The following is a 19,368-nucleotide window of genomic DNA, read 5'->3' on the forward strand; positions in this document are numbered from 1 at the left end:
CCGCTGACATAAGAAGTCCATATTTAGACCTTGTGCAAGAGAATTGGTGAGAGGATCTGGAATTAAAATGTCCATCAAGCTGCAGAGGTATGAAAGATCTTCATCAGTTAACGTTGCCTCTCAGAGTCAAACAGCAGCTGACCAAGCAAGGTTTAGGGCACTGAGGGAGATGAGCAGGAGGCATGATAAGCATGTCCTGTCTTTTTGTTCTTCTCTACTCTTCTGAAGTAGTGGTTTGATGTTAATATAGGGAAGTCAGCTGTGATACCACTTACCTCTGCTGTGTAGGGCATCCCATACAGGTGATCGATAGCCAAATGGGAGCTTTGCTGCAGAGCCAGGGCTAGAGGGTTAGCATCTAGCAAAATGCAGGAGGTGTACAGTCAAAGAAGCTGTAAAGTACAAAGCTGGCTCATAATGACAGAAGCAAAACAGTCAGTTAAAACCAGCATATGCCCTTGTCTTTCTTTCTAGTAACAAAATCAAAACCAATAATGCGTTCTTCTTTTGTAGTGAGGTTTTATAGCTTTCCACGGAGAAATCATTGTTCTTGTGTCCTGTACCACGTTTCAAACCATTGGAAACACTGACATAATACTGGAATGATTAAAACTACTGCATTTATTATTCAGTCTCAAGGGTTTGTTCCTCCTAAGAAAGGCACAGAGAATACTGAAATTCTCTTTTTTATTGTTTTTGTTTTGGTTCAGTTTTGCCCCCACATTACTTTGAAGTGTGCTGTGAATGTCAGGATATTGAATTGAAGTCCTAAAGTTGAGTGATAGCGATTTCTCCTTGGGAGTTTTGGCTTACCCTAAGGAATCAACTTGTTGTAAATGAGGCAGTGCTTCATGTAGATGTGAAGAAGTCCCCTCCTGTCGTCACGTGTAACTGATCCATCATATGGAACAACAGAGGCAACAGATGTACATTATGTTCAGCTAACCCGAGAGTTACAGGTCAGCGGAGTCCGACAGCTGACAGCATCCAGTGCAGAGCCAGCTGTGGATGATGCTATCTTGGTTTGGAGAATAAGAGCTTTTCTCTGGTGACATTTAAATGCCTCAGAGCTAAGGACTTCAAATAAGACGATCTTTTGTAACTTTCTGACAGCTGTAATATCATTCGTGCCTTTGACAGTTTAAATCGTAAATTAACTCAGCTCTTCGTTGCAGTGAGATTGCTGTTCTTTATTTAGATCTCTCCCAATGCTAACGTTAAATAGTAAAAAATCATAAACAAGTTATTCTCAGGAAAATCTAGCAGTCAGACATATTTATAGCATTTACCCCCTTACTACTGAAGGAAAATTTCAAAGTGAGCTCCTTACCACAACTTGGAACCAAGCAGTAGCTGAATGCTGATGTGGAACATGATTGGTGGTCTAGAACTACAAGTATTTGTCTGAAGTTTTATAGGGTTGAAAATGAGCTTATTAATGAAAGATGTCTTGTCTTGCTGTTTGAGTTATGTATTAATCCACCTTGAAATGTTTCTGGTCTAGTGAAATGAAAACTTGTTCTTTCCAAGTCCTTCAGTATTCCAAGGCATACAGAAAACGAAAGTTTCTAAATTTTTTAATTTTTTTTAACTCTAGTTTTAAATAAAGACCTTTTCAAACTAGTGAAGGGTGAAGTTGGCTCCAGGAATCTCAAGCAGCAAATTGCTGAACTGGGAGCCAAGAAATGTTCCCTAAAGGCTGTGTGTCACTGAACCAGGTTGCACTGTGGCTTTCTCTGTTCTGGCATTCTTTGTCTTAGCTCTTTGTATTTAATACTTCTTACAACAGGGTGATACTTCTCACAACAGTGATCTTTTATTATGTGCAAGTAAGAAATTTTTTAAACATAATGGGAATTTTGCACCTCAAATTTTACATTAATCTGTGTGTTTATATATAAATTAAAAGCCCAGTTAAATATGACAGTTAAATATTGCATTTTGGATTTCTTTGGCATATATATGGTGTTTTTGTTAAAATTACTGAGTCATCAGAAGTGAGTAGTATTCTAGTTCATAGTTGGATGGCTCCACCTTGTATCTCCCTCTCCATCTACTTGTGTTTTTTGCATTAGGAAAGCATTCTTACTGCTTGGCCAAGAGGGCACAATCAGGAGACAGTAAGGCTGAATTATTGGCTGTGTGCAAATAGTACATCTAATCTGTAGGAAAAAATGTAGCACTTAAATGTGATTTTATTGACTGCTCTAGTCTACAGAAACTTATTTTGGCCAGCAGTTAGTTTTGAAATAGCAACCATTAGCCTTAGTAAGGTGATGTGCATATTTCCTGATCTACATATTTCCAAAAATAACAATTTACCCCGTCAATTACATATTATAATAAGTACATATATATAATTATATAATAAGAAAGCTACACAGTTGTTCACTCACTCCCAGCCTTCCCAGCGGGATGGGGCATAGAATACAAAAAAAGCAAAGTAGGACTCATGGGTTCAGATGAAACTGTTTACTAAGATAGAGAAAAGGATAATAATTATGACAAATATATGTATTTAACAAGTGATGCACAAGCAGTTGCTCACCACCCCCCAGCCATTGTCCAGCTAGCCTTCCAAGCAGCAGAAGAGAGCAAGAGATGAACCCCCAGCCCCTTAAAAACTCCTTCCCCATGGTGTCAGATAGTATGGAATACCCCTTTGGCCATTTAAGTCAGCTGTCTTAATTCTGTTTCCTCCCAGCTCCTTGGGTCCTTCTTTGGGAATGGCCTTAGCTCTGTGCAATACTGCTTAGCAGCAACTACAAACATTGGTGTGTTATCAACATTATTTTTCTTGTAGAACCAAAACATAGCATCATAACAGACACTCTGAAAAAAACCAGTTCCATCCCACCTGACTTAAGCCATCTAAGCAACAGGTTCTGTGCCAGATCTTTTATTGGGGAAATAGGTAACTTAAAGAGAAATGTGTTGTGTCCTGTTCCATAGTTGACATGGCTGTTCTTAGCACAAAGAGTATGTTAAAACTGAAGCTGAAAGGAGAAGCAGTAGGTTATACCATGGCTTAGGTCTAATAGTTGCACTGCTTATGCCCTGTGTAGGAGAAACTGAGTCTTCTAGAGGGAGCTTTATAGTAGAAATGTTAGGACTTTAGCAGCCTGAAACAGATGTTTCTTTGCCAGCTTCCTGTTTCTACCTTAAAATCAGACTCCTGGTATAATGTCATTCCACTTAAATCACTTACCATGGTTAATTCCTGATTATGGCAGTGTCAGTGAAATGGCATAGAGAAGATAGCTCTCAGGGGCAGTTTATGAGATACTGAGTTTGAAGTAGCTGTCACCTTAGTCATTTCATTTGGCTGAGATTTAAATTTGAATTAAATATACTTTTTTGAAGGAAATAGGCATAGATGCAGGGTATGGTGCAGCTCATTCAGGAGGCAGACTTCAGTTGGTTACCAAGAGCAATATGAAACATAGCTAGAGCCAACTGCCAAAGCACAACAAGCAGCAGACAAAAAAAGCACCAAGTATATTCACTTGATTCCAGTATTACAGCAATTATGAATGTTCTTAATAAAGACAGTGTCAGTGCAGCAGGTGACCAGAAAGTCTGTTAACGATGAGGGCTAGTCACAAGCAATGCTGTGAGCAAGGATGGAAAGACAAATGGGATTTTGTTGAATCACTTCTGCTTGCAAAGCACCGTGCGTGCTCTGTCTCATAATTCTGTACTAAAAATGAAAGTCTGCACTGTGTTCATTTCTGAAAGAGTTTCTTGTTTAGGACTTACCATTTCTCGTTCCTTTTCAATAAGTTGGTAGAGGAAAAAGTGTTTTTGCCCAAGGTTGTAGAGCAGGTATTTTTGGAAGCATGCTCAATTTATCAAGTCACTACAAAAAGACAGTGTTGAAAATTGTATGCAATTTATTATGATAAAAAACAGTTATCTTGACTGCTTACGACTTCTGTCTGTTCGCCCAATTATGTCACGTTTGACAGCTCATTTTTCTGAAGACTGGCACTGTTAGCATAAATTGTGTAGTTACACATTCTGATTATCAAGTAATTAGAGGAATATAAAGTCTGTGCAGCTGTAGCTCAGCTGCGTGGTCAAAGAACTGGGAAGCATTTGAGTCAGATTTGGGTTTTTTTTGGCAGACTACCCTTACAAACCTTTAGCAAGTCATTTGTCTCCAAAGAGAAGGTACTTGCATAACTCACCCAGCTATTTTGATTGTTAATAAGATAATATGCTTTAAAATACCCTTAATGATGATAAATTACGGTGTTAGACTTCTCATCACAGTCGACTAGGCAGGTGTTATCTCTTTGCATTTTGAACTCACTAAAATGCTGCTTTTCATGCACAGTGAGACCAGAATGAAGTGTGATGACTGGGAGCTCTCTGTCAGTGCTGGGGAATGTACTGCCTTGATTTCATCAATCTCCATCATAGTTTAAAGCTCTTCCCCCTCTTTCACTCCTCCTTTGCCATCCATTTTTTTTAATACAAGCAGACACTTTGGTAGTTTGACTGCACAGATGTTCCATGCGTTTTCACATTTGTTTGTTGTTTATGTATGTTTGCTTTGACAAATACGTGAAAACAACTACATTATTCCTTCCACAGATTTTTTCCCCATGTTTTTTTCCCCAAGCTGGTTCAGGAATATATACTACAGTAGAAAGGGATGTTACCTTTTCCAGCTTTCCATTCTCTGCTCACACTGTCCAGATAAGGAGCTCCAGGAGTAACTGCCCTCTACATCATAACGTCCCTTGTAAAATAGGAAGTGGAATGGACTTTTGGTATGCAGTAACTTCGAGTGCTTAGTACTTGGGAGAGGCACTAAACAAAATAAAAGCAATCCTGTGAGTTTTGTCTTCAGCAGCATTTTTGAGCTTTGTGGGCATTTAGGTGGAAGCCAGCATATCAGTGGCTGGAAGTCAGTGTGGAATGGTGTAAATCAAAGTAGAATCCATTTCAAGCAGGTGTTTTCTAGGCTCCTGACAAAGAATTGCATGTTCTTTTTTAAACTTAGAATTGACTCTATCAAGAGGAACAACTTGTGTAACTAACCTGAAGATGTGATAGTTTTAAGGCAGTGTTCCTCGTTTTATGTAGCAGAACGGTGGCACAAACTATAAGCAAGGGGTCACAAACAACATTTGAAGTGCAGAGGACAAGTTGGTCTGAGTATCATCAGTTGTCAGGCTGTGCTGAACTAAAAGGCCATTTGATTTTGATGGTTGCTTCTTAAGGAAGAAGGTGGGTCAGGTTTCAACCTGCTTCTGCTTCCCATGTGTCCAGACAAGAGTAGCAGCACTGCAGTATTTCAGGCTTGAATTAGAGTGGGCAGGTCAAGAGTTGAAGCGTCTCTTCCCTTTCAGATAGCTTGCATTGCTTCCAGTCACTTTATACCTGTTCTTCTGTTTCACTGCAGTGTATTGTATGCCTTTATTCCTATTTCAGTACTTTTTCAGATGTCTAAAAATAGCTGTAGGACTTCTTTCTGTTTGCACTGTGTTTAAGGCTTTGTTAAGAATGTTACCTCAGCCTTGTATTAGAACGTAGTGCCATGTGATATGAGGAAAATAGATCCCTGTGATTCCATTAATGTGTTAATTCACATAAATACTATCAACTAACTTGTAAGTTTGCCCTCTTTGCATCTCCTTCAATGTTTAACATTGATTGATGTTCTGTCACTTTCAGTGGCACATAAATTTTCACAATTGATGAATCACACTGGCAGTTTTTAAAGTGATGTTTTGGTACAATAATAAATCATACCCATGTGTTTTACCTTTACTGTCTTAGCTAAGTGGGAATTCTACATGGTAGGAAGTTATCCATTAGATTCGCATGCATAAGATTCAGCGTGCTCCCTCCAGATTTAACACACTTAATGCAGCTCTCATCATCCCTCAAACTGGTCAGAAGAAAAAACGAAGAGTAGAAGACAGTGCTTTTGCATAAATACAGCTCCTTTAGTACTTCATAGGTTTCCAGACTCCTCCATCCTGCTGCTGGGGTGTTGGGCTAGCATGCTGCTCCTGCACGGCTTGGGCTCTCAATTCTTCCTGCAGCCTCTATTGGTCAAGGCAGCTGGGCTTCACTCCTCAATTTTGAAAGGGAGTATCAGCAGCTGGGTGGGAGTCTTTGGTTGATGCACATTTTGCATCATCTCTCTCATTTCCTGAGATAGAGGGGAGAGGGAAGAGAAAGCAGAGAGGAGTGAACAGATGATGAGAAACAAGAGGAGCAGCTATACTCAGGTTCCTTGTATCATCCTGTTTCCTTCTTTCTCACCTTATAAAGTTGGTCTTGGCTTTCTCGTGTTCTCTCCTGCTTAGAAATCTCTCTCTTCCTGCTAAGCACTTTGCTAATCAAATGCAGTGTTGTATTTCAGTGGGTAGAGAAGCAGTACTTTTTTCTTGTTCTGTGTAATTGTAATATGTGAAATAGTTGTTTCATATTAAGTTCTTTTCTTAGGGTCCAGAAAGTCAGTATTACATGTTTAAGACTTCACTTAAGCGTTTTAGCATAGCACATTCTAGTCAAGCTTAGGTGGGCATCTTAAAAAAGTGGGTTATGCTTCTGGGATGGACAGTACCTCTGCACTGTGAGTGGGTGGTGTAAGTAGTTGGCCAAAGCCAGCTTCTTAACATAATCTAGTCTCACTTTTTGAAAGTGAAATGGGAATAATTTACTGCTGTAGAAAAGAAGTAAGTGTGCTTTAGAGTTTCAAATACGTTCGTGTATCCATTTTGCATATATAGAACTGTAATGTAAACCTTTAGTTTTATGTTCATTCGCTGTAAATGTTCTCCCCAGCCTCTTTTATTTCTAAATAATTTGTTTTTCTCTTTCCTTTTCTTGCCTCTTTGTAAAGGAGTCAATCACTGTCAGCATAAAGTAAAGAAAGCTAGACGCTTTCTCCCTTTCGTCTTCTGTTCCCATGAGCCGCCACCTAAGGGTACTGCACTGCTCTTTGTATAGGCTGCCTTGTTAACACAAAAGCTGAAATACTAACTCAGTTACTGGTTGGTTGTTTTTCTTTTAATACTTCAGGCTCAGGTAAACAGAGTTCCAAGAATAATCTCATTAAATTTCTGCTACCCCTTCACTCTATCGAATTGGATATTCGTGCAGTGTCATAAACTTGCTGGTCCATGTTTTAATGAGAGGCTTTGTTTTAAGCATTATATGCTGCAATTAATTACAAGCATTAATATTTTCATTTGTATATCTATTCTGGCTATACTCTTGGGATTTTTTTTTGTTAACAGATTTTGACTTCATTCTTGGACCCCTGATACAGCATGCTCATGAATGAAGTAGAATAGCAACAATAAGCATCAGCTGGGATCACTTTTAATTGCATATTGAATACAGTGATGCTTGTGGCTTCATACTGGTTCAGCACCTGGTCTGGACCGGTTTGGCTTTGTTAGGTGTAAGAAGAATTGAAGGAACAGGTGCATTACTTTTACAATATTAATGTGCATTTTTAAAATCAGTAATATCTAAAATGCATCAGCTTGTGCTGTAATTATTGGCGTGGAATGGGGCCGTTACAGTAATGCAGGCTGTGGTGCTCATTGAACAGCTTTCCTGTAGAGTTGCTCAATATAACTAGTATGCTGTGTATGATTATTGCTTAGATTGTTCCATTTCTTACTCTTGCTGTTGTGATAGCACAGGAGTGTGTTTCCTTCCAAAATAGTCAACCCCAACTCTAGTTATCAAAAGTCACATTCGTACGTGCAAAGCCAAATTGGAACGACCCATGGCTGTAGGAGATCCATTCAAGATTAAAGAACAACAGGATTTCATATTTCCTTATGCATTCAAAGAACTAGTTCCACTTCCAAATTTAATTTTTTGTAATGCTGTGTTTAAAAGTCATTAACTCTGTTTCATCACGCAAGCTTCTCAGAACATATCTTTGTCCCTTGGGTTTTAGGTGAGAAGTCTTAAATTCCACTACTTTTCTGGTTTCTCTTGAGTCAGGTATATAAGATAACTGCAATCTGAATACTTTTGGATTACTCATGAATTTAATAGTATATTTTCCCCTCCCTTTCTCTGTCCCTTCTCTCTCCCCCTGTTTTTCTCTCTCCTTGCATGCCACCTGGATCTGCAGATGAAATTAGTGGGGACGGTAATGTTTTCTAGTCTGTGTGTTACTAACGTGCAATATGCAATTCTTACATCCATGTAGCAGTTAACGCATATTTCAGCAATCGGTTTTATACACATTTTAGTTCAAAAAGCAGTCTGTCTTGGGCATTAGCCATTAAATATTGTACTTAACAGGCTGTGCAACCAGCGCTTTCTGCTAAACTGTAATTGGAAAAGGGAAATCTGTTTCAAACTTGCAGGGATGTGGTATTGCATGTGTTTGCAATGGGAGTTCTGGCATGATGCAGAGAAAGTTCATAGGTTTTTCAAGAGTGTCCATTCAGTTTGATTTAAGTGATTGTTACATGCTTGGTTTGGCCAGTGAGCGTGTTCAATGGCTGCTATACAGCATGGGAAATGAGTCTGCTGAGGAGATGCTTTGAAGTCATCAGTAGTCCACTACTGCTACTGCTGCTTACAGAATTCCATCTGATATTGGGAAAAAAAGTCAATCTGATACTGCTGGTTGTGTGTCTGTGTCTTGGTTCTTACAAGTAGGAGGTATTGCTTTTTACGTTCTTTAATTTGTGAAGGAAAACGATAACGAGGAATAATATTTTGTGGCCTTCCTCTGAATAAATTGGGAGGTGGATATAAATTCACACCTCCTTTCTCTCAGATAAAAATGAAGATAATACCATCTCTATTTCCTTCAATTTCTTAACAGCTTGAAGGGCATTTTTGCAATCATAAATTCAGAAATTGATTTTCAGATACCTACAGACAGGTTTCGATTGATGTCTATCTTCTAAAAATTTGGGCTCTGGTAAATGGAAAAAAAGTCATGAGGAAGGACATTTCAAAGAGCATTTTAAAATAAGGGCTATGAATGAGCTATTATGGAGGTAATGCACTGAAATTTTATAAACATGTTCAGATTTAGTGAAGTTCAAATCGGCTTACTCGTCTAGACATACCAGGGGCCTTGAAAACAGAGTAGCTCCTGGAATCCCTGCTTTACTGAGCGTTTTGCTCTGGGGAATGCTACAGCACATCCTTCTCCATAAAGAAGCCTGCAGACCTTGCCCAAGTGGGCCTTGCTTCAGGCTCTGCATGGATTCTGGAATATCTCTGAGCAGACGTAGTCTCAGTCTTAGCTGACTTGAGTATAGTTTCTTAAAACGTGGCTCTGATCATGGGTTATAGAGGTTGGTTGTCTCTTGTAGAGAGCACTCTGAGTCACTGTTAATGCCTTGATTGATTTTTTTTTTTCCTCTTAATTCCTGGAAATGATGTATAGGAATTACTTTCTGAATTCTCATTATATGTTCCTCTCCAGAGTGTTAAAAGTGTAACAGGAAATATTTGTGTAGTTCACTGCAAGCATTTTATTCATTTAGATTGGCTATGAGGACCCTTTTAGTTTCAGGGTAGGTTTGAGCAATGTCTTAAAACCATGCAGTGCTCTACAGCGTTATGAGTGAACTTCAGTAAATTAAAGTAGGGAGATGTACAAGCCAAGTCATTTGTCACATTCGTAAGCACAGTTCCACAAACTGGTGTGACAAACGATTTAGTTGTTTAAAGAATAGTGTGACGCCACTTTTCTATCTGGACTCCTTAAATTCTTCTTGTAGTTGTTTATAATATCTTTCATTCAGTCCATTTTTTAACCAGATGGGAAGAACTCTTCGGTATCATCCTCAAATAACAACTTGTAACACTGGCTGTTGTATATTTCACCTAACAAAAGTTTTAAAATATCCTTAGAAATATTATAAAGAAGCAGAGCGATTACCCTGATAACAGTCGTGTAACACTGATGTTTTCTTTGAGATGTTTGCTTACTTTTCAGGTGAACCTAGAGCTTACCTTTCTGTTAAAATTTCAGTTTGTATGACTAGGAGAAAAAACATACCAAGAGATTAGAGATGTAGAGGGTGGTGACACACAGGAACAGGTTGCCCAAGGAGGTTGTGGATGCCCCATCCCTGGAGGCATTCAAGGCCAGGCTGGATGTGGCTCTGGGCAGCCTGGTCTGCTGGTTGGCAACCCTGCACATTGAAACATTGGGTTGAAACCAGATGATCACTGTGGTCCTTTTCAACCCAGGCCATTCTGTGATTCTATGATTAGTGCCCCTGAGTGTGCTAGCTGTTCACACTTGTGTACTGTCTTCATAATTCATTGGATTTTGGTTTGGCAGTTCTGTTTTGCTGTATCCTAAGCAGAAATTGCCTAACACAAATTTAAATAGTGTAGAATTTGCTGTTTTTACGAGACAGGAAATTCCAATAGGGGTTTGGAAGAAAGAAAACTTCAATTTTGTGTTAGTACTATGAAGTTAGGATCATAAATCTATATTTGATTGCTAAAGTGTGTTGAACTTCAAACACACTTCGTTCAAACTGTACAAACATAGTGTTCAAACTGTAGGTAACCTCAAGTTTTCTAGTTGCTGAGTATTGAGTTTGTTTGAAAATCTGTTCTTGTTTGTTCACCTGTATAATATTTAGGAGCCTTGCTCTGGTGTCAGAGTTGGCTTTTTTTGGACTGAGGGCTGCCACCAGAAGGGATCATCCCAACCTTTGCTTTGTCCCATTCACCATTCAGAAGCCACGGCTGTAGAAATGATGCAGAAGAGCTGTAGGCTTGTACATATGCTCCAGGGCAGAAGCAGCGAATTGTGCCTTTCAGAGGCAGCCCAATATGTAATCACCTGAAAACAGCTGTTAAAACCTCATACCGGACTTGAAATTACTCAATGTTGAGAACCTCTGTGCAATTAAAGTTGGTGAATAGAATTTAACAGCCTGGCAGTGACTGATTATCGCACTGCTGTGGATGGGTTTGTAAACCCTGGGAGAATTTCTGACCATTAGGAAATGACTTACATGACCTGGAAGCTCTTCAGAGGAACAGAAGGAGCCACTGGTAGGACAGGACGTGCCACCAGTTACACTGTCATGAGAACTGATGATGCAAAATAAGTTTGAAACAGAGGAAGAAATACGCTGTTGTTTTTCTGATAACTTTGAGAGCTGGATGTTTTCTAAAGATGCTGATTTGAGACAGCAAATCTGGTTGCAAATTTCTACTAAACAAAATTGAGAGTAGTACAGGAAAAAAGATCTGTTTTCTTTAGGAAATAGTACAGAAAATTGCTCACCTTGCTGCACTGACAGTAAGTAGATGCTGCCCTGGAACATCTTTACCATCTGTTTTGCTTGTTTGACATAAATATTACCAAACTATTGTTCACACTTTATTGAAGATAAAGCAATTTAATCCATTAATAATGTGTTGTTTTTTGTTGTTATTTTTTTGTTGTTTGTTTTTTTTTTCCTGTGGTCGAATTTGCTCTTAAAAGGATTTTCTTTTGAAGTCAACAGTTTAGATTGGATTCAGTTAGAGAACTTACGCTTTTCTGAATACCAATGAAACTTTCTTTTATTCCTTGTTGAATGCATCTATGTGACGTAGCATAATTGGCATTTGAGGTCATTATCATGCCATAAATTATGCATGAGCAAGTTTTATTCACGCTATTGTAAATGTGTCCCAGCACTGTTAAAGTGGGGAATTGTGACTTATCAGCTTTGATACATTGGAGATACTGTTTTGGAGAAGTGTTTTCATCTGCTTTTCCCGAAACTCTTTAATTCCTCCCTTTACAGAAACAGATGACTATGCAGAGATTATAGATGAAGAAGATACTTATACAATGCCATCAAGTAAGTATGTTAATTGGAACTTTTCTTCCCAGCAGCTTCTTTGGGACTGAATCTTACATTTCAGCCTTAGGAATATTTTCTTTGCACATGTATTGCTCGATGATGTTTGCAAGCTTCCTAGCTTCAGTGTCCTTTTAAATTCAGGTTATGAAACAAAGTAAGGTTCTGTCATAGCTTTTTGGTGTTATCAGTGACTTCACTGTGAGCTCCCTTTTATGACTCAAAATGTCATAAAATGGAGGTTTATTTTGTACTGCTATGCTGAACACAATGCCTAAAGAATGAGTAAGATTTCTGTCAGAAAGGCGAGGGATTTGGAATGCTTTTGGATACTGCTCTATAGCTGTATCCCATCCTTGGTCCTTGCTCTGTGTCACGCATGCTGTTCTCTAGAGAAAGTCATCTGTACCACATGCAGTATTTTTCAAGATAAAAGACTTCAGGAACAAAAACAAAGATGCAAAGTTCTTCTGAGTCTTCATCTTTGAAATAGAAAAAAGATGATGCATTGACCACCGCCAGGATTTGCTCATGGAGTATTTGAATTAGGATATCATCTTGAACTGTCAGAGTCAGCTAATTTCACATAGAAGTCCATGTGCTGATTTTAAGTTACATCTGCAACCTACAGAAATATTTTGGCAGCCTGGGATTTCTCTAGCATTAAACAGTTGGTTCTGTCTGCTTCTGAAGAACGCCTACAGAAATGCCAGGTTGGTTTGGTGTGTCAGGGGAGGATGGTGCTGAGCTGATAGCGTGTTCTGCTGGAAAATAATGACTGTGTGTAGGGATTTCTTCAGGCTTTCATGAGACAGAAATGTTTCATAATCAGTGTTTATTGTATAATATGCTACTGTGGAAAATATTTGGAAAGCAAGAATATATGTTTTCTAGAAATAAACAATGTGCTTTGAATGTCTTGCAGTAAGTTACTACGTAATTCCATCAAAATAACTGCAGGGTCAAAAAATAACCTAAGTCCTTATTTTTATTTTTTAAACATATTAACCCTATGATTTTTTCATTATTATTTTGTAACCTTTTCTTTTAAATTTCCATTGAACAAATTACTTGTGGTCCAGCGCTGGGTGACTCCTGAACACTTCAGTTTATGCCTTCAGTTCCAAGCCTGTAGGATGGGCTGTTGACACGAGCATTAAGTGCTGTGCCGCACTGAAGTGGGTTCGAGTGTTCAGCTGTCCCAGGGCACGGGCAGTTCAGATCACAAGAGCAGACCTGTGACTTCTGCCAGTGTAAAGTTAAAATTGCATCTGTGATAGCTCTTCATTTTTTTTAAATGTTAAAAAAATGTTTGTCCTTGACTTGATTTTAAGAAGCTCTAAGTAAGCATTTGATCTTTCTCTCAATTGCACTGCAGAAAGCTATGGAATAGATGAAGGTAACAGGAGATCCTTTACCCATCCTTGTATGCTTGCAGTTTGGAATGATGTGGAATTTTTCTTATTCACTTTCATTTAATAAACATTATTTATCTATAGTTAAACCAGCTAGCTTTGGGATTTTAAAGAGGAAAATGCAGTACTTAACGCAAGAAATGAAAAGGGCATTTATCACAGTGTTATCTATCTCTAGACAATGTTATTTCTATAGTGTTAATGAAGTGCAAAAAATCAGTCCTTAAGTCCTAAGCTGGTAGCTTATTTTTTTGCTCTGAATAATAGTAGAGGTGAAAACATATACTGTACGTGTTTTTCTGCTGTTCCAGAAATATTTTTCCATGTCTGCTAGAAATTAAATTGCAAATGAAGTAATTCACTTGCAATTGCTTAATTTTTTTTTGCCAAAGCACTGAGGCATTTCCATCAGAAAACCTCTCAGTCTTAGCAGTGAAGTTATTAAAATTGCTAAGTTGCAATGCATTCTATCAATTTTACTTCAGTTCCAGACTGATGGAGGTGTATTGCACTCAAAATTTTGCTCTTTCATTCTATCTTTATTTGCCATGCTCTTCGTTTCTGTATTTTTTTTCTTGCAGTTACCTCTTTAAAAATTCTCCTGGCTGATTTGATGGTTCCAAGATCTAAAATACCACATAGTGGACTTCTCTTAAACTCATAAAAGCATGTGGGCAAGGGCTGTATTTATAATCATCTCTATTGTCCTAGGTTATTTATGTTTTGTCTTTTACTAGCAGTAACCGTTTAATTATCTCTATTGCATCGAAATAAATAACGCATAATAGTTAATTCAAGAAATTATAGTTCACATTTTCATTTTCATTGCTTTGATTCAAACTTTTGTTTAAGAGGTTTCCACTGTGTATACAGCATTTGTATAGGTTGGTGTGCAGCGTATGTGAATCTTAGTTGTTCATTTGTGAGACACTGGAGTGACTGAGTTTGGTATCTTGTGGATTGTTCCTCTGCCTTTCCTCAGAGATCTGATATTTTAAGTGCATTATATTCTTATAGCCAGAGATTATGAAATTCAAAGGGAGAGAATTGAACTGGGGCGCTGCATTGGTGAAGGACAATTTGGAGATGTGCACCAAGGAATTTACATGAGTCCGGTAAGCTTCACTTCTGAAACAAAAGAATAAGCCAAAAACCAAAAGCTTTCAAGTTAAAATAAAGAAATGTGTGCCTCATATGCCTTCCAGAAGAAGCAAACGTTGATTCTGTGATGTATTTATTGGAATAATCCCCACCTACAGCATATTTTTCATTTTTCAGACATCTAAAATAGTAGCTCTAGAGTGATCCCTCTGTTTTACAGATAAGAAAGTGAATCAGAAATGCCAGGTAAACTGTTCACACCCCTACCAAAACCACTGGCAGCACTAGCATTAGAACTCACTGCTTTTAAACCTAGCTGCACACATTCTTCTTAATTTTGAGTTTGTCCAAGCATGATATGCACATATACCTCTGGCCATACTCCACTAGTGAGTATTTGGTGCTGTAGAACCTTCTCTGAAGTTTGAAATAGCATCTGGAGATGTTAAACCTGGGTTGGATTTCAATTCAGCATTCAGTGCAGAAGCTGCCAGTTGGGTCAGGATCAAGTGATCTAACTTCTCTGCTGAAATATAGGGGAGAAGTTTTAGTCTTTTATGCTGGAAAGGCAGTAGCTACAACAGAGAGCAATAATATTTAAAAGCATCTGTTTCTGCAGTAAGCATCTTTCTCTCTTGCTCTATGACTTGTGTGTTAGCATAAGTTATTACTATTTCTTCTGAGAAAAGATACAAAATAGATGCAGATCCAGCCAGACCTTAATGTTCAGTAGTCACCTCATTGAAACCAGTGAAGGCAGTGGCACTCAGGAATTAAACTGGGGACTGGAGGAGTGGGGTAGAATAGAGACAAAGCTGTAAAATTATTTAACTTTAGCCAGCTGTAATGAGGAACTACGTCTGCAACTGTCAGATGAAAATTTATTTCTCAACTCCAGAAATTTGGTGTCTGGAATTTCTGTAAGTGAAGTTATAATTCATACGTACAACAGCTGAGTTCTGGCTTCAGAAGCATTATGTCCCAGAACCAACTGATCACTACCCCAAGCATGAGTGGGATTAAATAAATACATATTTAATGCAATACTTTAAAATAGGGATAAGCGTTCAAATATATCATACAGATGTTAGATATTTCATTATACCTCTGTTCAGAAAAACACTTCTGCTATACCTTGTGTTAGAACCAGTCTTTATTTTTATTTAACCCTGGGCAACTTAATAGGAGTGCTCGAGGAAGAATGTTGCAGTGAACTTGGAGCAAAGTGGATAAATGTAGTGCTCTGTAGAACCAATGGTAGACCTCTTTTCTTGGAGCTGTTCTGTAAATGCTGTCCATCTCTATTTTTCTTGAATAGCAAATTAGATTCTGTTAAGTCATCATGCACCTCGTCAGCTTTCTATAAATGTTAACCTACTAATTACTTTTATTAATGAAATTATTGCTGCATCTAGACACTCAAATATGCAAAGTGAAAGTAGTAAGGTATCATTAAATTTTGATGTAGTAATCATAGACTGTAGCTTAAATGTCTGGAAGAAATGATAGAGCAGGTAAAAAAATTAAGTTACAATAACATGATTGCTTTTCCATCTTTGTGTGTATTCAGCTCACATGTGAAAACATGGAGGAGATGCCTGGTATCTTCTTCTGCTAGCTCAAATTCCAATTTGAAAATCTCATTTATCCCTGTTTGTTGTACTTGGGAGATTCTTACTCAATTGGTTGAGTAGCAACCACATCTTCTACAAGGCTACTTGCTACTAAATATTTCTGAAATACCACAAACCAGCATGTATATAGAATACTGTATGAAAAGTTAGGCATGTGTATACGATCTTAATGTTTACGTGCAAGCAAATCTAATAAAACTGTCTTTGAAGCCTTATTTACTATGGAATTAAGCTAAAAGAGTCATTTAAAATAGTGTTAACTGTTTGCTATACAAGTGTTACCAGTCTGTTTTTGGATCCTCATTGTTCTGTCATCTTATGCAAAAAAAAAAAAAAAAAAGAAAGTTTCAACCCAGTTCCAACACCTCTGCCATGGGCAGGGTTACCAGCCAGCAGATCTCTGTGCCCAGGGCCCATGGAAGCACAGAAAGGCCAGGGTTGGAAGAGACCTCAAGGATCGTGAAGCTCCAACCCCCTGCCTCATGCAGGGCCACCAACCTCCCCATTTAATACCAGACCAGGCTGCCCAGGGCCCCATCCAACCTGGCCTTGAACACCTCCAGGGATGGAGCATCCACAACCTCTCTGGGCAGCCTGTTCCAGCACCTCACCACTCTCTCTGTAAAGAACTTCCCCCTGACATCCAACCTAAATCTTCCCTCCCTCAACTTAAAACCATTTCCCCCTGTCCTGCAGTTATCAACCCTTTCAAAGAGTTGATTCCCCTCCTGTTTGTAGGCTCCCTTTAGGTACTGAAAGGCTGCAATGAGGTCACCCTGCAGCCTTCTTTTCTCCAAGCTGAACAAGCCCAGCTCCCTCAGCCTGTCTTCGTAGGGGAGGTGCTCCAGTGCCCTGATTATCTTTGTGGCTCTCCTTTGCACCCTCTCCAACAGCTCCCTGTCTTTTTTTGTACTGTGGGTTCCACACCTGGACACAGTACTGCAGATGGGGCCTCTCAGGAACAGAGTAGAGGGGGACAATCACCTCCCTGTCCCTGCTGGCCACCCCTCTTCTGATGGAGCCCAGGACACCATTTGCTTTCTGAGCTGCAAGAGCACACTGCTGGCTCACGTTAAGTTTTTCATCCATCAAGACCCCCAGGTCCTTCTCCACAGGGCTGCTCTTTAGGACCCCTCCTTCCAGTCTGTATGGATGCTTGGGATTCCTCCGGCCCAAGTGCAAAACTCTGCACTTTGCTGTGTTGAACCCCATCAGGTTCACCCGGGCCCACCTTTCCAGCCTCTCGAGGTCAATCCCCGTCCAACCTGGCCTTGAACACCTCCAGGGATGGTGCAATCACAGCGTGTTCCATCACCTCACCACCCTCTGAGTAAAGAATTTCTTTCTGATATCTAGTCTAAGTCTTCCCTCTTTTTAGTTTGAAGCTGTTCCTCCTTGTCCCGTTACTGTCTGCCCAGTAGGTCCCCCTCTTGCTTATAAAGCTCCTTTTAGGAACTTGAATGCCTCAGTTTGGTCTCCCGGGAGCCTTCTTTTCTCCATGCTAAACAAGCCCAACTCCTCCAACCTTTCTTCAGACTGAGAAGCACTCCAGCCCCTCTGATCACGTTCATGCTCCTTCTCTTTACCCGCTCTCAACAGCTCCATGTCTTGGAGACTCCAGACCTGGACACAGTACTCCAGATGTGGCCTCACAAAGGCAAAGCAAAGGGGGACAACCTCCACCTTATCCATGCTGCCACCTCTCTTTTGGTACAGCTCAGGATACTGTTGACCTTCCAGGCTGGTTTATGTCTGGCTTTTCATCCACCAGAGAGCACCAAGTGCTTCTCCTCAGAGCTGCAATTTTTGGGAACTCATTAATCCTTTGTCAGGTCTCGATCAGAATTAATTTTAAAGCACTTCACCTGCTTTTCCAGTTCATTAACAATCGTCAAAGTGACACTTGATCCTGGGATGCAGCAGTGGGGATGTGCTGTGCTGGAGCAGATGGAGCTCCTCGTGGATGGAGCAGCTTCTGTTGCAACTTAATGCAGTTGTTCTTGTGAGAGCCAGCAGTACGTGAGCTTTCCAGCTCATTATGCAGGTTCTGCACTTGCCAAATAGAGATTTAAACTTAAAAAAAAAAAATCATTTTCCAAGTAAATTGTGGTGTTTTGAATCCTTGTGAAGACAGAATGCCTAGAGCTCCTCTAGGAAAGAAACGCTCTTACAGCTCCTCAGTGCTGTCTGTGACTTAGAAAGGAGTGTTTGTAGGACGCACCAAAGGAAGATAAGATGAAAGCCTCCTCCTGAGCCAGGAGGCCTCCTTTGGGCTGTCTGAGAGCTTCTCATTTTTCTGTATTTGGAGGATAAGCAATCAGATGCTCAAATCTGATTCTGCTTTGGAATACATGTGTTCTGTTAAACTCAGTTTTAAGCTCTTGGTGTAACGGGCTGTGAAGCTAATTTATAAAATCTTCTCTTTGTAGTTTGAATTCAGTTGAAAAGCTGACTTAGTCTGTATCCTGTTAGCAGTCTGCTTTGTATAAAGGATTTGAGTCAGTCAAAAATTATAGCTGGTCTTTGCACTGCAAAAAGCCACAAAAAGCCCTTTATTTGGCTTTCCAAGTTGCTTGCAGAAGCCAAGTGTGTTTTTCAGGCATGTATCTACTTGTTCCCTTTGCTTTTGCTAGCTGTGCTTCCTTTCTAATCTTCTGTAGTGCTGGAACATTTACAGTACTGCACACTTAATCATCTTCTGTCAGAATTTCTGTATGGATTAACGTAATTTAAAACAGATAAAATTTTAATTAGATGTAAACGCACACTAAATGTCTCGGTTATAATAACATTTTTAACATTGATGCTTTCAAATTTAATTTCTTAACTAAAGGTATTCTAGTTAATATTCACTTTCTCTAAATCAGTTTTGTTGGAGGTTTAGACCTAATTTTATGTGGTCTGTGTTTTAGTTACTTCTAAATCTCTTTCAGGAAAATCCAGCTATGGCTGTAGCAATCAAAACATGCAAAAACTGCACCTCAGACAGCGTTAGAGAAAAGTTCCTACAAGAAGCCTGTGAGTATTACATTATTAGCTTCTGTAAATGGTCCTTGGACTTTGCAGCCATCTGTGCCAGAGATTTCCAATAAGAATTTGTTTTATTAATGTATAGTATGGGCTTTGTTCTCTCCTGCAATATATGTATGTATATATGTATATATAAAGCAGGAAAACTTCTTTATATCTTGGCGTTGCCCTTGTATATGATTATATGTGGATTATTTGGCTTTCCAAATTTCAACAGTGATATCTGACTCCTCAAAGGCTTCAGAACTGGTTTTGGAGTGTCAAAAATCTCATCTCCTATTTCCTTCTTAATGATTTTTTTAATGTAGTAGCATTTGTGTCAATGTACTACACTACCTTTTAGGTCAGGTTGTTGTC

General features: G+C 39.1%; 1 protein-coding gene across 15 annotated transcripts in view; it reads left to right on the plus strand.

Annotated features, from left to right (window-relative positions):
* The window catches only part of PTK2 (protein tyrosine kinase 2), a 193,840-nt gene that overhangs the window by 133,289 nt on the left and 41,183 nt on the right, over positions 1–19,368 (plus strand). For 8 of the 15 annotated variants that reach the window (XM_048940406.1, XM_048940408.1, XM_048940405.1 and 5 more), the window contains 6 exons: positions 6,866–6,949; positions 8,120–8,137; positions 11,775–11,831; positions 13,210–13,230; positions 14,264–14,361; positions 18,915–18,999. In XM_048940406.1, coding sequence (XP_048796363.1) covers positions 6,866–6,949; positions 8,120–8,137; positions 11,775–11,831; positions 13,210–13,230; positions 14,264–14,361; positions 18,915–18,999 — 363 coding nt within the window. The remainder of the gene's footprint in view (positions 1–6,865; positions 6,950–8,119; positions 8,138–11,774; positions 11,832–13,209; positions 13,231–14,263; positions 14,362–18,914; positions 19,000–19,368) is intronic. The other 7 variants (XM_048940402.1, XM_048940398.1, XM_048940403.1 and 4 more) reach the window with 5 other exon arrangements.

This window comes from Lagopus muta, chromosome 3 (assembly GCF_023343835.1).
Source record: "Lagopus muta isolate bLagMut1 chromosome 3, bLagMut1 primary, whole genome shotgun sequence".
NCBI classification, from domain to species: Eukaryota; Metazoa; Chordata; class Aves; order Galliformes; family Phasianidae; genus Lagopus; species Lagopus muta.